The 25,862-nt window shown below is 48.4% G+C and overlaps 1 protein-coding gene across 1 annotated transcript in view; it reads right to left on the minus strand.

The window, feature by feature from the left end:
- Positions 1–25,862, minus strand: part of LOC126309758 (acetylcholine receptor subunit alpha-like) — a gene marked incomplete at its 5' end in the record, with an annotated part of 254,597 nt that overhangs the window by 42,170 nt on the left and 186,565 nt on the right. The window contains one exon of the mRNA XM_049992103.1: positions 13,252–13,432. Coding sequence (XP_049848060.1) covers positions 13,252–13,432 — 181 coding nt within the window. The remainder of the gene's footprint in view (positions 1–13,251; positions 13,433–25,862) is intronic.

Genomic DNA, 25,862 nt, shown 5'->3' on the forward strand with positions numbered 1-25,862 from the left:
GGCGTTCAGCAAACGCCTATCCGCTCTCTCCTCCTGTCATAGTATCTCCTTTTCTATGATATATACTTTCGAAAATAACTCAAAATAGCGTAATTACTTTAGTAGGGAAATGGTTCCACAGCGCCTGAACGAAGCGAAGGTGGTCTTGGAGAATCCCATCCACATTTTGATTGAGACGCTCCTGCTCATGCGGAAGATGCAGATGTGGTACCTCTCTGGTCTGATTCACCACCTCCACCTCCTCGCTGTTCTGATTACCCACCTTCTCTGCCTCTCTGGTCTGATTCACCACCTCCAGCTCCTCTCCGGTCTGCTCCGCCATCTTCTCTGCCTCTCTGATCTGATTCACCACCTCCTCAGCCTCTCTGTTCAGACGTTCGCTGCCCGGCTGCGCTTCTCCGTGAGACAGGTATCGGGAGCACGACGGCACAGCAGCAACACAGAGCCACAACAAATGGCAGGTAAGTGTACTTCCAGTGTAATGTGAGACAAATGTTACAGTAAATTTGTTCTATGTATTTCGTTCGTTATTCTTAATAATAGAAATGTTTAAACCTATCTGTCAAGACCACTATTTCTGCATGTCTGCGGGTACACACAGCAAGACACCTGTGTGTGGCGGAGAGTACTTTTGGTACCGCTGCCTGATCTCCCCTACCCCATTTCTTTGGGAAATTTCCCGTGCGATGAGTTGGTGAACTTGTGTATGGCACGTAATTTCCCGAATTTTCTCGCTGTGTCATTTTGTGAGACATGTGCAGGAGGAAGTAATACGTTAGCCGACTGTTTTTGGAATACGTGCTCTGGGAATGCCAAAACTAAGCCCGTGTGGGGCTGTCCGTGAGAATCAGCGCCTCCTTGCAGCGTCTCCCACTGGAGCTTGCTGAGCGTCTCCTTGACGCTCTCTCGCCGACTAGACGAGCCCGACCCGTGGCGCACGGCTCTCGGCTCGATCTCGCCTACCTCTTCTCGTGATCCTCTTTGGTGACGGTTCCAGTGTAGTAAGCAGTGCCCAAGGACGAGTCGAATGAGCGTTACGTGTGCGGCGTGTGTCGTGGATGGCGTACATCTCCCTAAGACGCTTGCAGTGGATCTCAGCGAGGCCTCCGCTTTTCCTTCTATCTGCTTTGTGCTGTTATTCCACTTTAGGTGTGTCTGCGTGGTTACTCCTAGGCATTTTACGGCAGTTACTGTTGCTGTTCCCAGCTACTCTTCGCTTATAGTGCAATAGAACACCAGTGGACCTCTTCTTATAGGTAACAGTATCGTCTGTGGAAATGTTCGATCACCATGCCACTGCCTCGGTTTACTCCCGGAAACAGAGTTCAGCAGGTCCTGAATCGAATAGTCGACAAGCTTTTGTTAGACGAGTCTGACTGCTGTAGTGGAGGAGCTAACCGTAAAACACTCAGCTGAAGTAGGTTTCCTTAAATGATTCGTGGTTTATTATTTTGCGGAACAAAAAAGAATTCTTAAAAATTCCACTTAATGTTGAAGATATTTTCCTGTATCCAGCATAACTGTAGCCTATTTGTGCTCTGCTTTAGATAATGAGAACGGTATCCCCAACGTGCCTTTCCGAAGCTCCTTTCTTTACCACAATATTATATGGAGCAGGTACAGAGGACGCCCACACCTGGCGAAGTGATCCGCCACCTCACGCGCACAGCACAGATGCAGAGCTCTCAGTAAACGCGCTCCGCCACTGTAACGCGGCTTCAAGTGCACGACTCGAGTCCCTGCAGTGATTTCTTCTGCTCAACCAGTCGCCGTGCTAGCACGTCTAATGAAAATATTCTTATCCTCTTTACAAATATTTGTGCTTCTGTTATATCTTTAGTTACAATAAACGCTTAGAACAATTGAGTCACTAATATGGCTCTAGTACACTATACAATAAGTGGTTCACCTCGGGTATTTGCTGACCCGTTTAAGTTATCGTAATTCGGTTTTTAAGTAAGTAAATAGTGACAACGCCCTCAGTAAATCAAGTGATGTTGGAATGCGATGTTCTTTCGCACTCGCATGTATGCATGCGCTATATCGTTCTTCTTAGCAACACACCCACTCCAGTACGGTATTTATACGCCGATACCAGGCAGTGAGAACAATAAAAATGCATTGCCCTGTACGGGAATCGCATCATGTGTGCACAAGCTGTGAGGCAGCAACGACGACGTGTGAGAGTTTGGGTCATGCCGTGACTCCTGTGACCGCCCGCGTGAAACAGGAGCTCGGAGTTCGAACCGCGCTTCCGGCACAAATTTTCACTCTTACTTTTCAAGGTTTCTTCAGTGAAGTAAAGTCGAGCGGTCCAGTCTTCAGAAAAATCTAGCATCACACGTTCACACTCTCACCGACTCTTAAGTTCAATCTGCCTCAGACAGGACGTATTCTCAGCGGCCTATCTCTGTACATCGAAGGCACTCTCCACTGACTCACTCATTCACTGACTCATCATCGGCCAGCCCAAACCACTAAGCTTAGAAACTTGAAATTTGCAATTACCTTACACTGTAAAAATGAATTTTTCGATATTCCACCTCTAAAGCTATGAAATAGCGGATGAAGGGCATTTTTAAAATATGTCGCCATTAAAGCAATTTTGAAGGTAGGGCTACGAGAATTGGCATTTAGTTTCTCGGTCAGAAATAAAGAAATCCATGTTTGAGCATTTTTGAAAATTAAGCCCCTAGCAGAGTGAAATAATGGGTGAAATTTGTTTTTGAAAATAAATCTGTATTAAAGAAGTAATAAAATATTTTTAAAGATACATTTACGAAAATTGTTATTTGACTTCTCGGTTCCAAATAAAAAAAAAAGAAACGTAGTTCAGTGTTTTTGGAAATTCAACCCATAAATGTATGAAATAGGCGATGAAAATTTCTAAGAAAAGGATGGTTAGTTGACTGATTTGGGAGAGGGGACCAGCCATATCATCGATTCCATGACATAAGATGGCAGAAATCAAGGGAGGAACAACATAAACAGCAAACAAACAGGAAAAAGGGGCGTCATGGCAGCAGGAAGACAAAAGAACAAAAGGGGGTGGGCAGAGCAGGGGTGCCCCAGAAACGCTACACGCAACGGGGCTCCAGCACCACCACCGACCTATCCCGACACCCACACCATACCATTATCACGATGCTGTGGGGACGAGGGGAAGAAGACACAAGTAAAGAAGGAAAACCGGCACAACAGACCAGAGAAAATGTAGGAACAAGACTGGGAGAGCTTGGGTGACGTGGAGATAAGGTCAAGGCCGCTATAACTAACACCTTCGCTAAATGAGGGACTCAAATTCCAGAGGAAAATTCAAGGAATTATACCTGAGAGCACAAACCACTTCTGTGAAGATAAATGAGGACAGACGTAACCGTGCGAGGGTCGTCCACTAACATCCGAGACAAGGAAGTCGGGAGGTCATATTTACTGCAAAGGTCCAAAAGGAGGGAGCAGTCCAGCTAAACATTGATCACCATGAGCGGAGCCCTCCAACCAGAGTGGGCTCATTGCAGAGTGAAACCCCGTGGGTCGACCTACTATGGTCCATACGAAGACGGCAGACAATGATACATTCCCACCAGGAGAGGCAGAGGGAAGAACCCCATGTGGTGTGAGTCTCCTTGACTGTGCCGAGTTTATTAGACAGTGGGATAGCCTCCAAAGTGTCAACCCGCTATTGAAGAACAAGGGATTTGATGTAAAGCTGCAGATCTGCTCCCAGAGGGGTCACAGAGAATGGGGGGGGGGGGGGGGTGTAGGTGGTCCCCCCCCCCCCCGCCCTCAGCGAGATGATAAGCCAGTTCTTGTGATCTGGGATACCTACAGGGCTAGGAACCCAAAAAAAGTCAACCAGGCAAGCAGTATCGCTAAGATCAGCAACAAGGTTACAGATGGCAGAGATCATGAGGTGGCAGGAAAACACCGAGATATAGCCTGAGGGGACTCATTGAGTCCGTACACAACAAAATACGTGGGGGGGGGGGGGGGGAAGGTGGAGAACCGTTTTATAAAACAGAGGGCCCAATAGATAGTCATCAATTCTGCAGTAAACACCCCAAAAATGGTTCAAATGGATGTGAGAACTATGGGACTTAACATCTGATGTCATCAGTCCCCTAGAACTTAGAACTACTTAAACCTAACTAACCTAAGGACAAAACACACACCCATGCCCGGGGCAGGATTCGAACCTGCGACCGTAGTAGTCGCGCGGTTCCAGACTGTAGCGCGCAGAACCGCTCGGCCACTTCGGCCGGCAAACACCCCACATGTGGCATTTTGTTCCATGCCAATAGAAGATGTAAAGGCATATGTCACATTAGCAGGTTTAGTGCCATCGGTGTCAAAAATAATGGCGTCCTGAACCTCCCATAAGAGCATTCAGAGAAAACAATGAAATGCCATTGGAGCAGACTCCAGAAGAGATCCAGCCGAATCAGTGGCCAAGGAACTAATCAAGGGAGGAGTGTTCGGGAGAGAACGTGGGGAAGAGGTCAAGGAGGGAAGATGGAAGTCACAGTGAAGAGAAGCGAGGCAGAGCCCAAACAGTAAACCCACCCGAGGGTGGGAAAAGAATGGAACAGGAGGGCTGAGCAGGAGAACAGTTGGTAGTAATGGCATAAGAAACAAGGGGCTGCGACTGCGACTGCCCAGCATCAACCAGAAGGCTGTCGTCAGGACTGGTGTGAAAGGCTGGTGGCTAAACATATACCACAGTGGTGGACCGGGTCCAAGAGCGGAGTGTGGAAGGAGTAGTTGGTCCATAAACTTGACAACCACAGTCCAACTGAGTAAAGATTGTGAAGGGTCGAATGGTCCGTGCCAAAAAAGCTGTGGGCAAAGAAGCAAAAAACAGTCAACCTTTCGATGATGAATATGTGGCAACCGAGTAAGACTGATGTCAAAAAGAAGACCCAAGAAACGGAACAGGTGTCGGGCATCGAGGTAGAGCTCCAGTTTTGGATGGACGATAGTATGGCGACAGAAATGCACCACCCTGGACTGACCGGGAGAGAACCGAAAACCGTGCAAGAGTGTCCACGTGGAAGTGCGCCAGATGGCACCTGGAACTGTCGTTCCACAGAGTCCGCCGAGTGGGCGCTAGCCCAGATACAGAACCATTCACATACAGAGTGCGAGTGACCAACCATCTGGCACAGGCCACGTGTCTATTAATAGTGGTTAGAAAAAGGAGGACACTTGCTACGGAGCCCTGTGGAATGCGATTCCCACGAGCCTGTGGGGAGCTGCGAACAGTGGCAATCTAGACTCTGAACGAGAAGTGGGACAGGGACTGGAGAATAAAAATTGGAAGGGTGCCCCAAAGACCCCATTTGTGGAGCGTAAGGAGGATGTGATGGCGCCGAGCTGTGTCGTACGCCTTACGAAGGTTGAAGAAAACTGTGACAAGCTGGCGGCAGTGAGGAAAGCCCTGCAGAAGCAGGCGATCGATCGAAGACTGTCCCTCCCGAAAGCCGCACTGGTAAGAAGACAAAGGTCCTGAGGTTCGGAGACCCAACTGAGCTGACGAACCACCGCCTGTGTTAGTAACTTGCAGGGGACACTGGTCAGGCTGATAGGCCGGTAACCGTCACGGAACGACGGTTCCTTGCCACACTTAAGGACACGAACCTGAATATTGTCCCTCGATTGGTAGGAGAAAATGCCTTGGAGCCAAGTACTGTAAAATACGTGGAGGAGGTAGTGGCGTTGTGGAGGTGCTGAAGCAATTTGTAATGAATCGTGGGAAGAAGCCTGAAAAGGGGAAGGTCGAGCTCACTGTTTTTGGAGGAGGAAGCTTGATAGGAGGCTGTCACGAAACGAGCCGCGAGGTGTTCCGTGAGAACTGCCGGATCTGTACGGAGGCCGCGTGGAAGGGCAAGGCCCTCGAGAGTGCCGCTGAGTGCCGCGGAGTGAAGCTCATACCCGTGGCGAAGGGGCAGAACGACCTAGAGAGCAGACGAAGCTCTCCCAGCGCAGCCGCCCGCTCCGCCTGGTTAAATAACGGGCTCTGGCGCGAAGAGGTGTGGAGGCAGCGAGAGCAGCGGAGGACGTGCAGGGGCGGCGGTTAGCGACGAGAAACTGCCGCGCCCCGCCGCGGAACTTGCCAGACAGATCGCGGACGACTTCATCCGTGCAACCTGACACAGAAGGTGGAAACACGACCTATTTTTAAGAATATATTTCACTGTATTAAAATGAGCTAAATCTATGAAGACTGGTATCTCAGTTCTCGGTTGGATGAAAAAAAAAAAAAAAACGTGTTAGGGGATGGAAGTTTCTATGGCAATATCACCACAGAAACGAAAAAGTCACGATTAACAGAAAATTTGAACTCCAGCTATCACAATCGCTTTACAGTTACAAGTACATTCGGAAAAGACTATGCTTGTACGGCCTTCATTTGCGTCAAAAGTTTAGAATTTGTTCAAATTTGTGGACATAAAAATTCGATTAAAGACAAATAAAAAATATCTGTGCAGCCCGTACAGTGTGCGTGAGCTAAGCAGCAGGCACTACGCTAGTGGCGTACGTTGCTTACGCTCAGATTTTCGTGATTTTCAAATGTTGCATCATCGATAAAGATGTAAGGAGGAATCTACAGTGCTCAAGTTACATCAAAACCGAAAGACAGAACTGCACGGATCTTGTGCGACTGCTCCGGTCTGCCTGTTGCTGAAGCGACACACGAGGCGGATGGAAGCTGTCTGCGCGCACACCGTGTACGCCGGCGGCCATTCGCGGCTGCCGCGTGGATTACGAGCAGCAGCTGGCGAAACGTCGCTTCTCTCGTAGCACACGCACTTCTCGTGCTTTGCACGGTTCTCCAGAACACTTCCAGTGACAAGTTTTGGTACATTCGCTGACTCGTCTTTCTCGCTGTACCCCGTCGACCGAGATACCTCGTACGCGTGGGTTGCATCTGCAGTCTTCGTAAAGAAATAGCTCGTGTACTTTCTCTCGGTTGGTGAAAGACAATTACTTTTCCTTTAAACTAACGAGCAGTCGCCACACAGAACGAGAGAGACATTATTTTCTGCTGTGCCTGCTTCCACACTGTCTGACGTGACTTACTGCCTTATTTGAGTATGAAGTCACCAACTTCCGCATAACGCAGCAATCTCTTTCATGTTCGAACCATAAATATTGTAATAACTCCAAAACTATTAACTGGTTTTTGAAGACTGAAACGACGTTGAATTCGTATCTTTTAGAAGTAAGATACTAATAGCATATATTCTACTGTTACATTTGAAAAATAAAGAAAACAAACAGATACCGATATCTCTGTAATCATTATAGCTCAGAAAAGAGAGAGTATACGTCGCTTTGTGAAGACTATCTCAGAATTCATATGGCTGAATACTATATTAGGATACATTACACGGCTGCGATACTACCTGAGTGGAAGTTTATCTGAAGCACCCTGTGTGCCAACTACGTGACCCGCTGAGCGCTGAGCAGGCCCCCCTGTTGCACTCAGGATTTGGCACCATTCCGACTCTGCACGAAACAAGTTTCGAAAAAGCATTCGATTCGATCAGTCACGCAGCCGTGTTTCATGTAAGACGACAAGAAAGAGAACAGGGCTGTATTACATTCTTGCGTACCACATACAGAAGAATCTCCACAGCGTTCGTGAATGTTACCGAAGAAATTACAATTTCAAATTGAAAATGGTATAAAACAAGATGACTCTATATCTACAAAATTGTTTTCAGCAGGCCTAGAAAAAGCAGTATGAAACTGGAAAACTAAGGGAATGCAACTTCTGAGAAAGAGATTAAATTATCAGAGGCTTGCTGATGAATTTGTTCAGTTTTTAATAGTATACAATAAATACTGGTTAAGGAATTTGGGTTAGTCTGCTCTGAAGTTGGTCTGAAATACAGTACGATAAAACCAAGATCATAGTGCGTGAATGGACAATGGAGAGAAATTTATCTGTTGGAAATACGTAGCTGCAAAGCGTCACAGAGTGCGTCTATTTGAGTCAAAGAAGATCTGACACCAGAAATATTTCGATATATAAATTTGGATGGAAGCTTATGGAAGCTAATCTTCTGTTTTGAAGTGTAAACCGTCGGCTGACCCGAATAAAGTAGTTTTCCACCAATGTATACTGTCAGTGGTAGCTTACAGCTGTGAGACACGGGCATTAAATTCCACTGTTAGAAAACCAACAGAAAGCCACAGAGGAGTGGAAAGTTCTATGTTCAGCTGCAGCAAGACAGTAAAAGATATGAGACGCACAACAGAGGTCAGTGACATAAAGGAAAGAATGAACACCTCGAAATGGCTGTGGCCTGCTCAAGTCGGTCGAAGAAGAGACGGCAGGTGGTGAAAGCAAATACTAGACTGGAACCCAATGTACCGAAAAAGACCGAGGGCGAGATTACCCGACAGGTGAGACAGAGACTTAAGAAAGACAACAGGAACGAACCGCCAATGGAATGCTCAGCATCTGTAAGTAGGCTGTTTAGGTTTTTTTATTGGTAACGCTGTCGCCAGGTAGCGCTCTGTATGAAAATCACTGGCTGTGCCGTGTGCAGTCTGTGGCTGGTTGGCATTGTTGTAATACTCGCCATTGTAGTGTTGGGCAGCGGCAGCTGCATGTGAACAGCGCGTAGCGTTGCGCAGTTGGAGGTGAGCCGCCAGAAGTGGTGGATGTGGGGAGAGAGATGGCGGAGTTTTGAAATTTGTAAGAATCGATGTCATGAACTGATATACACTCCTGGAAATGGAAAAAAGAACACATTGACACCGGTGTGTCAGACCCACCATACTTGCTCCGGACACTGCGAGAGGGCTGTACAAGCAATGATCACACGCACGGGACAGCGGACACACCAGGAACCGCGGTGTTGGCCGTCGAATGGCGCTAGCTGCGCAGCATTTGTGCACCGCCGCCGTCAGTGTCAGCCAGTTTGCCGTGGCATACGGAGCTCCATCGCAGTCTTTAACACTGGTAGCATGCCGCGACAGCGTGGACGTGAACCGTATGTGCAGCTGACGGACTTTGAGCGAGGGCGTATAGTGGGCATGCGGGAGGCCGGCTGGACGTACCGCCGAATTGCTCAACACGTGGGGCGTGAGGTCTCCACAGTACATCGATGTTGTCGCCAGTGGTCGGCGGAAGGTGCACGTGCCCGTCGACCTGGGACCGGACCGCAGCGAAGCACGGATGCACGCCAAGACCGTAGGATCGTACGCAGTGCCGTAGGGGACCGCACCGCCACTTCCCAGCAAATTAGGGACACTGTTGCTCCTGGGGTATCGGCGAGGACCACGTGAAGATTTAACTACTGAGTTACATAACATTGAATCGAAATGTCAAAAAGTCTGTAATGACGTAAAAACACAAATTTGTGAGCATTTTCAACCTATTTTTTCGCGGCATGAAAATGCATTACAGAATCACGAATCAGCCATAAAAGAACTGCAAACTATTGTTCATGAAAATCATGAGACCTTTCAAGCTAAAATTGACTCAGTTGCATCTACCGATTCGGTTACGCAACTTGCAAAAACTCAGGAAAACTTAAAGGACACAGTAGATACGATTTCAACACAAATGGAACTCTGAAACTTGGTTCAGAAAAACACACAGAGGAAATAATTTCACTATCGGATAAAGTAGCCGAACTTTCAGATCAGTTCACTAACTTATCTACAAAGGTAGATGATGATCTAAATGACACAAAACCTGTAGCCTTCACTGACACTGAAGAGTATGAACAAATTAGAAAATTCAAACAGAATCAAAATCAAATCAACACAGAGTACAAAAGAGAAATGCGGGAAGTACAAGATCAGTTGGCTCAAGTAATACAAGAATTACATATTTCAGAGGACACTCGCGCTCCAATACGGGAAGAGGGACACAGAAATACAGAACAACCACAAAATAATAACACAGGACACTTCGGAAATTATGAAAGAAATTGGCAAGGCGCATTGAATTTTGAGATGGAACCGCCGAAATGATGTAACAATGACCGACATGCGACTGGCTGACATGATGATTTTGACTATAAGCTGTTCATTACTACACGTAAATTCAAAACATTTAAGAATTCTGGCAACGACATTCATCCACAAGCGTGGCTCCATCAATTCTCTCATTGTTTTCCTGCCAACTGGTCATTGGAGCACAGGTTAGAATTTATGTGTGGCTACTTAGAGAATGAACCAGCTGTAAGAATGCGATCGGTCATTCACGATTGTCACAGTGAAGGAGAATTTTATTATGCCTTCCTCTCAGCATATTGGTTTCAAGCTACACAAGACCGAATAAAACATAGCATCATAATGATGAAACATTTCGAACAATCTGAATTTTTCCAGTCTTGTGAAATATTTTGAAGACATGTTGCACAAGAATCTGTACCTGTCAAACCCGTACACTCCCTCAGAACTCATCCGCAATTGCTTAACTAAATTACCTGAACATATACGACATATTATTTTGGCAGGACGTTGCAAAGACGTCATTGAAGCTTTTCAGGGACTGTTACAAGAACTGGAAATTGATATTGACAATAGCGGAACGCGAAAACAGGAGCACAACAATTACAGGTCACATCCGTCACAATTATGCGATGAAAGAAATAATAACTGGACACGACAAGGCTATTCTCACAACACAGACACCACCTATATGACAACCACTGGCAGAGTAATAGTTACAGAGAAAGATCGCATTTCCGTAGTAATGAATATGACAGAGATTACTATAGAAACAGACAATGTGGGAACAAAAATAATTATTATCAAGGGAGACAGAATAACTTCAGACGTAACGGTCCAGCACGCAGTTACAATTCAGGGAGAAATTCTCCACCACATGACCGACAAACAAGAAACTATGTAAACTACCAACAAAACGACAGACCTGAATTCCATCAGAACTGGCGAGCTTCAAACAGGGCAGGGCCTTCTCGTTAAGGTGAATTTGTAGAAGTTAGGTCTCCTAATCCCAATAACGACGCGCCAACAAAGAGACATACAATGACTCGCACCGCAGGCAGCCGCCTGCGCCGGCTGGCTCAGAGAAAATTAACACTGACACTAACCTTGAGAAAAATTCCAGTATTACCGACGTATACCGCATGATAATTGCGTTGAAGTTGAAACTCTGCGTACTAGGAAGAGTAAAGGTTTACACCACATTTCACATGTAAAGCCGTTTATTGAAAGATAATCTGATTTTTAACTTTGTCTTTGCCATAAAACATTTCACTTCACATTTCTGGTATGCTTTGTCACACTGAGAAACTGTTAACATGCAACAATGTTTTGAAGTTAACTATCCAGTCTAGAACCTAGGGAATATTTTTAAACAGAAATTACGAGTGCATTGTTATAGTGAACAGACGACTAAGTGTTGTTATTTGTACATTCTTGCTTGTTAGTTGCACGATTACGTAACGACCATAAGGCTTACATACTTAGAACATATACTGTTAATGAGATTTTAATGCAACATTTTGGTTTAGTTGAAAAGACATTCTTTATTTGAAATACTTTCTGTGAGATTAAAGATGACTTAGCATTTGGTTTCTTTGATAGCTACACGATTATATCACGACGCTACTAATGTGTGACACAATTTACATTGTGCTTTTGCTGTGTATCTGTTTTATATCTGCACAGTTTTTCTGTATTATTCTGGAAAGTAAAACATGTTTTAGTAGTAACTTTTGTGATATAGCTACAATGAGACAGCCTTTTCCGTAGCACAACGGTACGTTACATTATAGTACTTTCTTGATCACGGTAAGGTACGTAATAACTACGATATCTATACGGAAAACATTTCACTTTTATTTATCATGAGGTAAGTACATTGACTTCTGCAGAACTTAACTTTCGGAGGACGATAACTACGACACTTCCACAGAGATTATCTTACAACAAGACGCACAGTTTAGCACTACAGTACACGTATTTGAGTGATTAATTTTGTACTTAAAACATTTATTTTTAAAGATATTTGAAGTACAATGATACAAAGGTTTTCTGTGATACATTTCATTCCATTGCTGTAATCTGTAACACCTGAGGGTATAATTACATTAATCCTCAGGGGGGTACACGCTTACTTTGTTTATCATGTGTATGGCAAGCACAAGGAGCCCTAGATAATATGGTATTTGCTTATACAACTTTACACATCGGTACCATATTTCTGTAACACAGAATTACACAGCTATCTGATCATTTAACTGAGAGAGACAAATATTTATTTTACTACATCACTGACAGATGTTTACGTAATTACACGGCTGGATAACTTCACACTTGTGAAATTGTATTTTGTCTGTACTTTGTGAAATGTTCATATTTTTTCGGAACCGTTGTGATACTATGAGAGCTTTGGATGATGTATTTGATATGAGATCATGATTTTTAAAGTACGTTTGAGGCAGATGACACTTTTGACATGAGCATAGAATTTTTTTTAGGTTAGTCTGAACGCTGCCCGTGGTGGGACAGGTCGCGTTGCATCTGTAGTGCTCTTACTTTTCCGCACAACCGTCTTCAATGAGCGTACGCCACGATCACTTTTGTCCGAGTTGCGCCTGTGTGGATGACGTTTTTCCACTTTCCCCATATGCGATATGAATTAATGGTATGGTGCCTGTTGAACGAACAGGCGCTTCTGCTGTCTCGGTTAGGGAGCATCCACTACACACGCAGCAGCCATTTGCCCACATTAGAATGAACTGAGCTCCGACTGAGTGCAGCCACAACTACGCAGAATACAGTTCGGAGCACGACTGTCACGTAGAACAGAGGTGCCGTTCGTCGCCGAATACAACGACGCAGCCTGCCGGCTTGGCTGGTATTTCGGCTTACGTTCCTCGCGGTGTTTCCATACTTTTACCCATCCGCTGTACGTGCTGCCTACAATCGAGTTCCGTCACTTGGCAGCAGTGGCGATACCACTGGATGTAGGCCTCCGTCTGTAGTTCCCTTGTGGTCTTCTGTCCCGCTCTGCACGCTGATCTACCCCGAGCGTCCCTCTTCGTCTCTATACCCCACACGCACATCCTGCACTGAGCCCTCCACCTGCCTGCACCACCATCACACTTCCCTCGACTACTCCACTGACTGATCCTCCGTGCCTCAGGATGTCTTCTGGCAGCCAGGCCTGCCTATACACCCGTACAGCATCGTACTTTAGTGTGGTGCTCAGTGAAATGCTGTTTGCAATTGGAGAAGCACTGCATGCGCACTGACCTGGAAGCCGTCGTAAGTCCAGGAGCCGAACTTCATGACGCACGTCTGCTCGTCGAACGGGAAGTACTCGACGTCGATCTCGCACGACGACTTGTAGATGGCGGGCGGCTTCCACTCGACGCGGCCCGTGTAGTTCAGCGTCGCCTTGGTGGCCAGCGTCACCTCGAAGTTGCCGTCGGCGCTGCGGGCAGGCGGGCAGCCGTCACACACACACTCACACATCAAATCCCGTCAGTGTTCAGACCGCGAGAGGTCCGAGGCAAAACACGAGCTTTCCAAGGTTATCACTGCGTTCTTCATCAGGGGGTGACTGTGTGCCGGAAGCCAAGTCTGACTTCCTTTACAGCGGCGTTCGAGCTCGGCATTGGTAGGGGGACGTCACTTGGAATTCTATAATGGCGGTGTGACGTTACCTGCAGGGTGGGATTCACAGAGGCAAATTGAGGAAACAAGCAATGCAGAGGCGTCGTGTCAACCGCCCCCCCCCCCCTCCCGTTCCCCCACCGGCCAACGACTGAGCGACGAAAGAGAAAAGGACCCCTCCACGAGCATCGTCTGTCCCCTCGTGAGTTATGTCACGAGGGATCGTCTCCAGGCGCTACACAGATTACAAACTCAGTCTCTGTTAAAAGCGTTATTGTACATGCGAATTCCTGCGGCTTCTTTTCTTACGGAATCCCAGTAGGTCGAATTGTGGGAGAGGATCTCCGTTTCCTCAGTCGACCTCGTCTCCTTCCATAAGGCCGTGTTCCGCTATCGCATATTTCCGTACTTTGGGTGACTGCTCGGCCACGGTGGGGATTTTCTGCCCTACGTAATTCTTGCCACGGTTGTGCTCGAGGTCTCTCCGCAGGAATCCTGCGGCTTTCCTTCTTCTTGCGTTCGCTCGGTGGGTTTGCGCCTACGTTTACCAGCGAATTCACGACTAATACGACGTGTTCTGCATTTATTTTTGCCCACCAAATTTTTAAGGGGTTTTAATGCAGATGCCAGGCGAAAATAGCCTGAAATTGTCTGCACTCTGTTTATTAAAGTATTCGAGTGCTGCTCAGCTGAATGCTGGAAACTGTGCTCACTTAAATAAAGACCTCTGCCAGTTCTCGTTTCTGTACGTCAACCGAAGATTCAGAGTTCGGAATGTGATCGTGGCAGGAACTTCCTCAGATGTTTGGTCTGGGTGGAACGAGTGGTCTCGCGGCGCCAGCACAGCAGTGGTTACCGCCATCCACCTCGAGAGCATTCTCTCCGTTAAACGGGGCGCAGGCAGTTCACGATCACGTGCCATCTGAAGTGAAGTACCTCAGCAGTCTCTGACGGCCTTGCTGCCGATGGGATGTTAGACTGCAATCTTCTTTCGATTTGAAACAGCTGAAGAACTCGTTCAGGTAACCCGGATTCAAACTGCGCCAAATTAGAGCGCTATTCGCTGATAAGCGTAGGCGCAGGTCCAACGTCAGAAGAAAGCCCCACGGCATTCCTTACATTGTGGAGATCGACCTCAATAAAAGACTTGTCCCGTATTACGTGAATGTGGCGTTAGACCGGTGTTCCGACCTGCACAGTGAACGGCAGCCCGGACTTGCGAGGACCCGCCTCCTGCAGCGCGGGCACGAGGTCGACCGACGATGAGGAAATGCCACGCACTCGCCTACCGGGGTTCAACAACAACAGAAGCCGTAGAAATTCGGGGGTGGAGTAACAGAGGCGGAGGTCCATGGAGAGGAGCACTTGGGACGGGGCATCTTCCAACAAATACGACCAGAAGCCGTGGCTCTCAGGTGAACAGGGGACGCTCTCTGTCCCTTTCCCCCACTCAGTCAAGACCTGCCGGGTGGTAGGGAGCGTGTTGCGTCTTTGCCCATTTCCTGCACATGCGTGTATGAATCCTAAACTTTAGGTGATGTCACAGCGCCATAAAAGTTAGAATTACGAGCGGCAACATCCGATCAGTGACACCGTTGGTCGCAGATGACGTTGACAGGCCATTCGCCATACCCACACCTTGCCATCGGATCGCCACATTGTGTACCATGATTCTTCACTCCACACAACGTTTTTCCACTGTTCAGTGGTCCAATGTTTACGCTCCTTGCACCAAGCGAGGCGTCGTTTGGCATTTACTGGCGTGATGTGTGACTTATGAGCAGCCGCACGGCGATAAAATCCAAGTGCTCTCTCCTTCCGCCTAACTGTCATAGAACATGCAGTGGATCCTCATGCAATTTGGAATTCCTGTGTGATAGTCTGGATAGATGTCTGCCTATTACACATTACGACCCTCTTCAGCTGTCGGCGGCGGTCTCTTTCAGTCAACAGACGAGGTCGACCTATACCCTTTTGCTCTGTACGTGTCCTTTCACGTTTCTACGTCACTATCACATCGGAAATAGTGGAACTAGGGACGTTTAGGAGTGTGGAAATCTCGCGTACAGCCGTATGATCACCTAACCACGTTCGAAGTCTGTGAGCTATGCTCAGTGCCCCATTCTGCTCTCTCGTGATGTCTAATGAGTACGGAGGTCGCTGATATTGAGTGCTTGGCAGTAGGTGGCAGCACAATGCACTTAATACGAAAAACGTATATTTTTGGGGGTGTCCGGATAATTTGATCACGTAGCGTATGTGCTGCTCCTGTAGTTACTGTCCACACATGGACTGGCTTCCTTGGGAGGTAGCCTCTTCCATCTTGGGGGTCAGAGGCCTGTCTTTCCCTAATCCTAAATCGGTTGTGGAAGAGGTCAGAGGTCAGCTCAGCAGCGAGTGATTTCCCTCCCCAGGATGGCAGCAGGGAGGATGTCGCCAGCGCCTGCTGTTAGTAAACACACTTCTGAAAACCCTGACAGGGTCAGTAGTGGGGTGTCAGTAAGGCGACTGGGAAATGGCCAGTGGAACTACCTGCGTGTAGATGTTGATTCTGACTCGTGGGAACGCCTGAAAATTCGACAAGTTCGTGAAATGGGAATCAGCTTGGAGCTGAGGGGGGCTGAGAAAGCAACTCGCGGGCGCTCTAGAGCGGAGTTTGTGTTTCAAAATGGTCATCGGATTGGAAGTCTAGAATTGCTGACGCCGCGCAATCAACGACCTGACTTTTCCAGTACAAATCGTTCGAAGCATTGTTCAGTGCATTCGTGTGTGCCTGGAACTTTCTGTAGACATTCCGCTGCTTTCCTAGGTGAGGATTGCGGATTAGAGAGCGCGTGCTTGGTCGGTACAAGAAGCGTGTCAAATAAAAGGAGACACGTGGTGAAAAGTTGCCCAAGTGCGAGTTTGAGTCACGCACTCAGCATTCCGTACAAACTGGATTATGTATGAATATATAGTTCGTCCGTGCTAGGACTCGAGATTCTGGACCATTTTTACCTGTTATCGATATCTATACTGGCAAAATATAGGTCCGGATAATTCTAGCACCATATTAAAATCTCCACAGCAGTTCCTCGGACTAGCGCGGACATAGGAAAACAAGCGAGCAGGGGACTTTAGTTGAAGCATGTAGAGAGAGACGATTTAAAAAAAATATATTTAGTTAATAAAACATGACTACAACTTACATTTTAAGTCTGCGTGTACTAATGTTCGTCTGTCTTGCATCTGACGGCTCACGAATTCAACGTAAGGTCAGATGGGAAAAGATATTGTCTGATATAATTTAACACGTATCACATTTTTTGCTTTACTTATACTGTCAGGCCTCGCTCCTTGAGCAATTTCGTCAATCGAGGATAGGGGGAGTACTCTCTATGTTGACGAATGAGTCTGCCAGTATCAAAATAAGTAACACAAACGACCAGATCTTTTGTACCGCATAGACTTAGAAGCTGAAATGTTTTACACCACCAAGGGACGATAGACTTAAGTACGCGACATGAATCTGAATCTGATACCCCAAACCGTTCCACAGACAGAGAGAGGCAGACAGACGGACAGGTGGACAGTAAACTGATTCTACAAGATTCATGTTTTTACAGACTGAGGCACGGAACCTTAAAAAGTAAATAGACTGTTATTTGGAAAGTAATCACATTTGTCCCACTGTGGGGCAAGACAGTCAGGGTCTCCACGGGAAAGTGACTGCGGCTGCCTACGAAGCCACGACTTTACCTACACTCGCTCGTCTTCGTCCGACGCACATCGACGGCTACGAATTTCTTACCTTGGGACTCCAAAATTATGGAAATCGCGTGGGGATAGAACAGAACTACGTACAAAATGTGTGAGAGCTTTCCAGCGAACGTTCTGTAGCGTTTTCCAAACAACCGCTGCAACATGTCGGCCCGCTCACACATCCTCTGTAAAGCCTCGATATCTGCCATATTTTTGGAGCCCCCAAAGAAAGATCTTTTCGGCCGTCCATTTGGTTCGGACGGAGAGGTACAAGCCTGAGAACAATCGCAGCCACACGAAAGCACTGACCACCTACGCATCAGTAACTGAGCCAACTACTTTGAAACAATAAAGTCTACTTACTTTTTCCGTGTATCTTCTTTTCTTTTGCTGCCATTTAGACAGATTTGAGGCAGAAGTTGGTACGGGCCAGAGGATCTCGGAATGTTCCCGATGGTAGATAGAGAACTAAAGGGCTTTTTATTGGCTTTTTGTTATTGCTTTTGGAGTTGTGAGAGTTTTAATCCCGTCTCTTGGGTCAAAGCGAGAGTGGCGACCATTACTTATTCAGACATATTGCGTGCTGGTGTTATTCCGACGAATTAATCTGGGTTGGCCAATGAAAGCCTCGGACTGAATCTGCACTTTGTCGGCCTCGCGCTCCGCACGCCGCCACTGGTGCTGCCCGACACACCGCTGCGGACAGACGCTCGGGACAACAGCAGCTGAGCGAGCGACGTAACAGCGCACCGGGATGAGCGGCGGACGTTGCGATGGAGATCTGCTTTAAACTTTTAACGTTGGTGCATGTAGCATTTGCACAAAGTTGTACATTCCTCCCCCACCCGCCACAGAAGTGAAATGTGAAGTGTGAATACAGTTACTGAGGCCCAGCTGAGGGCAACACTGTTCAGACATGTGTGCCGAGCGCCGTGAGGCGACATTCCCCACTGCTTCCTCTTCGTACGCGCTGGAGCGGCCATATAGGCGATTACTTCGACCGGACTTGTGCCACAAGCTGTACCATTCTGTTGTATCACTGACTATCCTCTTCTGTACTTCGGTGGCGAATGCGCCAGTATTTTACGAAAACACAGCGAATTCTGTCTCCGGAAGCACGACTGTGAAAGTACACAGAGTGCATCAGTACTGGCAAGTGTTTAGCGAGCTGCCGAGCAGTCCCAGGCAGCGCTTAGTGCTGGTCGCGCCAAGTGGAGATCATTCCACGTCACTGGCGGCCGCGCTGCGCTTTGATCAGGAGACAACTTTTCGTCACTGTCTTCCACAGCTTCGTTCTCCTTCCAGTATGAGAATTTTTTCCGCAAGCAGGCGTCAACATTTGGTCACTTCCACTCGAGAAGTAAGTGTTTTGCGGTAGCTTCATACATTGTACGATCGGAAGTTGTGGACACTCCTGTGTAATTCGGTACTGAGCGGCAGGAGTTGCGAGAGGCGCACCAGGGGAGGTGCGGAGTGTCGCGATGTGAGCAGAGAAGCAATTTATAACACCAGAACGCGTCCGTCGGGAGAGCTCAGTCGCTTCCAACGCGGATTCGTCGCTGGATGTCACTCGAGTAGCAGATCCAAAAGGGTCATTAAAACACTTGTTCATTTGCCCGATTCGACTATCGCAGTCACGACTGGAAACTGAAAATGCTAAGAACAAAACCGACTAAATCGAGACCAGGCAAACCCCATGCAACGACTGACAGGGACCGTCGAGCATTGTGAAAGGTGGCTACGAAAAAAATCGGAAGAAATCGCTAGAAGGAATCACTTGTGAGTTCCAAGGTGCTAGCAGCAGCCCAGCTAACACAGTGACTGTGCTAAACAGTGGGGTGCAACAGACGAGCAGCCACACATTTCTGTAGGGAGTGCTGTACGATGCTACACGACAGTGCATGACTCGAAGCCAGTGATTCCAAGTGATATCACTCCGAACCCCATGGCAATCTGATTAAAGAGTTTGGGTCCAGCGAACGGCTGAAGAACGCTGCCTGCCATCACCTGTAGTGCCACCATTGACGTGCAGAGAGGCTGGTACTGCAGTACGCAGGCGTCTTTCGTGTTTAGGGTGTGATCACCTTATTGTGCTTAGGAAAACGCTAAATGCAGAAGGACTTTGTGCGGCATTGTGTACCACGTGCAGTACAGCGACAGCTTCGACAGAGTGGTCATTTGTGTCGATGTGACGGTAAGGCAACATCTGTGACGGAATAGTCGGTCGACAAAATGGTCTGGCACGCCCTGAGTCGCAACCTCAACCCAATGGAACGCATCAGAACGTCGATTTTGTTCCATGTCCTGGAGCCCAACATCACTATATACTTTGGTTTCAGTTCACGAGGAGGAATGCACTGCGACTCCTTTAAAGACGTTCGTACAGGTCATTGCAGTTGTTGCCAACATAGTTCGAGGTGTCACGAAGCCTAAGGCTGACCACACACACAGCCCACATTAGTATCCCCTAAAACGTGTCCAGATAGTGGTGGTGTAGACGTTGCCGCGGTCCCCAGCAGGTTCAGTGCGGCTTCCACAGCGGTCTGCCCCGTGCGAGCCTGCTGCCCGGCTACTGGAGTCCGAGCCACTGCTGACCGGAGCGATTTCGCTGACAGCTGAGCGCTCCATTCCCCAGCAATCCTCCAGCTGCGGCCGGGTTGACGCTGGTCGCTTGCGCCTAACGCCGTACTGGACGAAGCTGGGGAAGCCCCACTGCTTGTTAGTCGCGGCCTCTGATCGGCTCTATGTGGATGTACGAAATGCAGACTCATCACCCTCAGTCGCGACTCCCGGCGCTTAGGCATCCCTGCAGCAACGGAGAACGGGCGACCGCGCCTGCAGATTCCAGCGGCCCGCTGCAAAGGTCGCGGAACACGTGCGACAAACGCCGCGGACGTTAGTACCGCTGTGCAGCAGGATATAAACAGCACTCTGTGGCTTTACTGGCTGCGACAGTTCCAGCACCAGTTCCAGTAGTGGCTGCAGCTGCTGTCGCCACAGTTCGTCTCGAGACACGTCCGTAGGGGACGTCTCATCGTGTTTTACTGGAATTAGTTGACACTTGATCCCTCGTATCATAATTATACACGTCAGACCACGATGTTTGGCACGACGATATAGTCAGTCACCCCCCCCCCCCCCTCTTCTGGGTGAGCTGAGGCCAGCGATTTGTCTCTCCGGTCGCCTCCTCCAGCGAGCAGACGTCAGCGAGAGCGACGGCAGAGGGCCGGCGCTGACCGGACCTTCCGTCCTGCAGACCGCCGCTGGACCGGCTTCTGTGTTGCCCCACTGCTCCTACAACCTGCACACACTCAGATTAACTAACATATTTATTGGTTTTTTATTTCACCACAGTACTGTCAACTTGTGGATGCTTACGTGTGAAACACGACGTGTTTACGATTTAGGTTTGTTTCCCACAGTATCCGATAGCCAATTTTCTTAACCTGCATTGTCGGTAAGTTCCTCAAGAGTGTCTGTCGTTACAGAGAGGGTCTTACAAGGTGTGGAAGTATTGTTATGGAAACAGAGTAATGAATGTGTTCGTAAAATGATTGAAGTGAATAAATCTCTCACATTAAATGATTATGAATTCTGCTTAATCTTTGGAGAATATGTTATGAGAATCCACGAGTGGTTATTTAGCAATAAAGTTGTGGTTAGACAACTGGAACCATAGCCTCATTAAGTCTATTGAAATGATGATAATGCAACAATTACTACAGTTTTTGGAGCAGTCCATTACATGCAGATTGCGTTGGAACACGTCTGAAGAGAACGGGCTGCTCCCAGGCAGTGGCCGTGCCGCCCACTAACTCCCGCCCTAAGGCGCCTGAGGCACCGCCACACGCTGGGGATACTGTGCAGTGCTCTCTCCGAGCTGAATACGTGTGCGTTGTCGGATAGACGTGTGCTTTGTAAACAGAACTGTAGTCGTTTCGCTGGTTGTGCTCGTAGGTAAGCGAGCGCCTGACGTTTGGCCGCCACTGCGTACACTCACGTCCGCAGCGCCTCGTCGTTTCTTCTCGGCTTCATACGACGGCGAAGAAGAGCACCTGCAGCACAAACAAAGGTAATATTTTGTTAAAAAGGCGCCCACTGTTCGTATCGTACGCGCCGCGGGAAATCGATTCCACCCAAACGTTCGTGTCACTGCTTCTCGTGGCTGTGACGCAGCTCTGTTTACGCCACTGCGCTAAGAAGAAAAGTGGGGAGAGGATGAACTGAGACAGCGACAGCAGCCGCCTCGTAAGTTCCGCGACGGCAGCCACCCCCAGCCCCACAGCCACCCTCCACCCCTAGCGACTGCACGCTGGACTCACCAGTTTTCCTGCTCGGCTCACTGCCGCGTCAACTGCTGTTTGTCCCGCGTCCCCCTTTCGTTCCGGCTAAGAGCAGCCAGAGAGAAAACTCTGCTACTGCGAGGATCAAAGTCTGCAGAGCACTCCCGAATCTGTGTCGGGTGGACGGAAGCTGAGTGGCTGTGGAGGCACACGTCGATTCTGCTTAACCGGACGGTGAAAGCAGAGTCGGGGTAACGTCACGAGAGGCCTTAGGAATAAAAGCCTGACTCCGTCATCAGGGGTCCAGCGGATCGAGAGGTATCGGCCGATTGCCGTGTCTTCCTGTACCGTATGACGCCGTTCGGTGCGGTAGCTTACTCCAAGCAAATGCTGTTGTAAATCACACAAAATTCAAGGTAACAATAATGGGTAACAAAGGGAAATTAAATTAACGAAAATGGGTTACATTAAATCAGAGTGTTAGCATTTTTTTGAAATTGAAGGAAGTTGAAAGATGGTAGGAAAGACTGGAGATACGTTGTATATTCCCACCACGAAGTTCGAACGGGGGAGGGTCATAGTGATACCTCGAAAAGGGGTTGAGCTCTGCTGCGACTTGGGTTTCTCGTTGTCTCTACACTGTCTGCCAGGTTTTACCCGACTCTAGCTACAGTAACCTGTCACGGCTTGTGTACTCGCTGATCCGGTGAGGAAATTTATCGTCAACGTCCGTATTGCTGCTAGGGTCAGTTTCGCCTCTTCCTCTGAGGCTTTCAGAATCCTGTTCTGCTTATTCCGACCCAGGACTGTACCTTGACTCCCTCGCTCTCGGTACAGGCTTTCATTGGGTGTTCTGCTCTCGATGAGCTCGGCTACGTTTGCAGATTACAAGTCCACATCGGAAGCACACAGAGAAACGAATAGTCGGGGAGCACCCAGCTGAAAACTCGTGGACGTACAAGAAGTCGACGCGGCTACAACTGGGCAGTACCTGAGGGCACTGACTCACACACTTTACTGCCCGTCCGTCCTCCTCACAAGACCACGCAGTGTAGGACAGCACTGTCAGTAAAGGAAGTGTCAATCAGCGGACCAGGACACACTCTCATTGTCAGTACCATCTCCTTACCCTCATGAGAACGATCGTCACTGCCTCTCTCTCATGCACCTGGCTGCTGTCGGTTCCCCGTCAGCCCCACAGGGCGCCCACGGTTCGCACACCCTCGACGCCATCTCGTGCCACTGCCGGAATTAAACTTTCCTTGCCAGGTTGTTCCCTGGCCCGTTTCTTTGTGTTTGTGTATCATAGAAATTGCCAGACCTCTGTTTGTAGACGACTTGGTCAATTAATAAGTCTGTGCTACTCTTTTATAAGTCAAAACTGGCAACACACACTGAACAAACTTACCTTTAAAAACACAAATGAAGTTTTGTTTGTAAAACACTATTTAGCCGTTTTTCATCTCTTTTGCTGCCAATTTAGACCTGTCGTGAAATGAACTGCAAACAAAAATTAATTCTCGGAGCCCACGTTAATTTCTGCCATTTTCTTTCCCATTCATTCACTGTAGATTACTTAGACCTACATTAAGTGATTTTCAGACTTGGTCATTGCTCGAACAGCATTCCCTGTCTGTGTTCTCCAGCACGGTGCAGTCGATGTCTCGCTGTCTCACACTTCGCCCTAACTGTCAGCCACGCATCTTCCCAGATCTGAAGGCTCCCTTCGCGGTTACAGAGGGTAGCTTTGCTGACCTGGGAGGCCTACGTCTGAAGCAACAGCACTGGCCGTGTGGGACTCTACCGTCAGGTATCAGGCCACAGCGGATTGGTTCGAGATGGGGGGGGGGGGGGGGGTGACAAGGCAACTACGAAAATGTGGAATAAACAAGACAGAAACGCGTCGTAAAGACTGGGGAGTCAGGTAGGTGGCAACGGAGAGTTTATACCGTATTCCTGGACGTCAGGGAAGGACCTGCTGGGAACGAGGCATATCGACGTGGCCGTCGGCCAACATTTACACCGTGTGCGCCTCTGTTAAAGCGAAGAGTATCGTTGCGGGAGGAGGGGTTGCCAGGGCGCGACGTGGCGAGCTGCTCAGTGGCCACGCGGGCCAGGCGACGGGAGCAAACAGGGCGATCAGAGGCGAAACGGCGCGGGAAGAAGCAGGCGCTGCGCCTCCACTACGTACATTAGAGATGAAACACGGCTGACGTAGGCCCAGGGCGCGGCAGTCGACGTGACAGCAGGTCAGGCGGCGCTCTGCGCCTCATCCACGTGCCCCCTTCTGGCGGTCGCACTCGCCACGGCTTCCTTTTCTTTGCTGCGCGGGCCAAAATGGCTGGCGGCAGCCTCGGTGCCGGTCTTCGGCCCGCTGGCACTAGAATATAGACTGTGTTTTTTTTGCAGCTAAAACATTACAATAATGGCTGGTGGCCGTGGCGACGATACAACCTGCCAGTCACTCTCAGAACTTTGGTGGCAGGGGAAGAAGGCTGGGGGGATCAGGGAAAAAAACAGATAAACCGATCATTATTTCTGGGAGTCCGGGGGGGGGGGGGGGGGAGGGGAACCGGAAGCAGTGAGGCTGGCAGAGGCGCCGCTGCTGACGTCACGAAGAGGGCGCCAGCCTGCTCAAGTTGCTTCGCGATGGGATGCGGAGGGAGGGAGGGAGGCGTGGTTGCAGTCCAACACTGCTAAAACATTACTCTTACGACACTCCAGATTTACTGTAGATGTATAGGATTTGTCAAGACATTCGAGGAATTTAAGGAGTGCGGGGAGTTTTCTCAAATTTGAGAGGATATGCGTAGGAGGGACAGGTGCGATACTGAGGGGAAGGCAGAAGCACATAGTTGTGGCAGTGAGTAAGGAATGGTTGAGTTCTAGGGTTTCACACATCCGAGCAAAGTAGCTCTGGAGCAGGGTTTCCCAGGCTGTGTTCCGCGGGACACTGGTGTCGCACAGCAAGTGAATAAATAAGTGAGGTGCGATGAGCTGTTGATAACGCGGCGTTTTTCCGACATTTTGACGATACTAATTATTTTTTAAAATTGTATTACGATTTCTATGTAATTAGTTGAAGTAATCACTGAGTTGTTCTCACCTTCTAAAATTTTATTAACCTCCAAAATCATGGACGTAACCATCAGACTACCAGCATTCTGAGACTGTTTCGGCTGAGAAAATGTTTGGCAGTCGCTGGTGTAGAGGATTGTGGAAGCCTGGAATCCACAGCAATGATCAGTTAATAGTTTTAGCCATCTCAGTCTATCGTCGGATGGTACAGCGTGGGGGGAGGGATAGTTGCCGCAGTACCGGCTGTGACGTCACCAGAGGTCAGAGGTCAGTCCACCGCCATACAGGGAACGCTGCCGGCCAGTCAGCAGACCAGGTCGTGGCGAGACAGCTCGAAGAGTCTGGCGAGGTACATCCATGCCTCAGCATGAAGAAAGGTGTATTTCTCCTCGTTCGAGTCAGGTACGTGTTCTGTGTTTACTGAGATTTTGCATGTGATTGTTGTGTTCCATTTGTGGTTTCATTTAAGTAGGTTATGCGGGTGCGGCACTGCATGCGATGAGTTCATCCCGGCTTGCAATGGTAGCTTTCGTAAACAGAGCTTATCAATTAAGTGTCAGGCCGTACTAATTTTGAAAGTCCTTCTTTTCGCTAAGGGTAAAGTTCGCCAATATTCCAGTGTCTAAGCTCTCACCACGTGCATGCTCTTCGAAACCTCTATCGAATAACTTTTTTATTTATGCGGTGAACATTACAAGCAATCCTTCCAAACGCGGAATTCCGTCACAGTCCTCCGAGAATGTGGCCACATACAGGGGATGCTATGGTATCTGAGTTCATTGGTGACACATTTGTAATAATATGCAGAGAATAAGCGCGTTAAATGCTAGTGCCTTAAGTGTAATCACACAGAGAGGAACGCTCCATTTGCTAACCCTTTTACTGCTGGTGACCGAATGCAGGTAAGGGCAACTGCTGAACCAGCTGTAGCCAGCCACCTTGTCTCACGCCAACTGCCGTGTCTCTCGTGTGCGGAAGCGTACAACAGCATTACTGTTCGACACACATGTTCGTGCAGCGTTATCAGTCTGCAGTCACGTGAAGCAGTATCAAAGCACATTCAGTTGTCATGCAGTAACATTAGTGACTGCTGAGCAAAACTTCACTGCATCAGCTGTCATGTCACCTCAGAAGATTGCATGTGGT

The sequence above is a fragment of the Schistocerca gregaria genome, unplaced genomic scaffold (genome assembly GCF_023897955.1).
Source record: "Schistocerca gregaria isolate iqSchGreg1 unplaced genomic scaffold, iqSchGreg1.2 ptg000391l, whole genome shotgun sequence".
Lineage (NCBI taxonomy): Eukaryota > Metazoa > Arthropoda > Insecta > Orthoptera > Acrididae > Schistocerca > Schistocerca gregaria.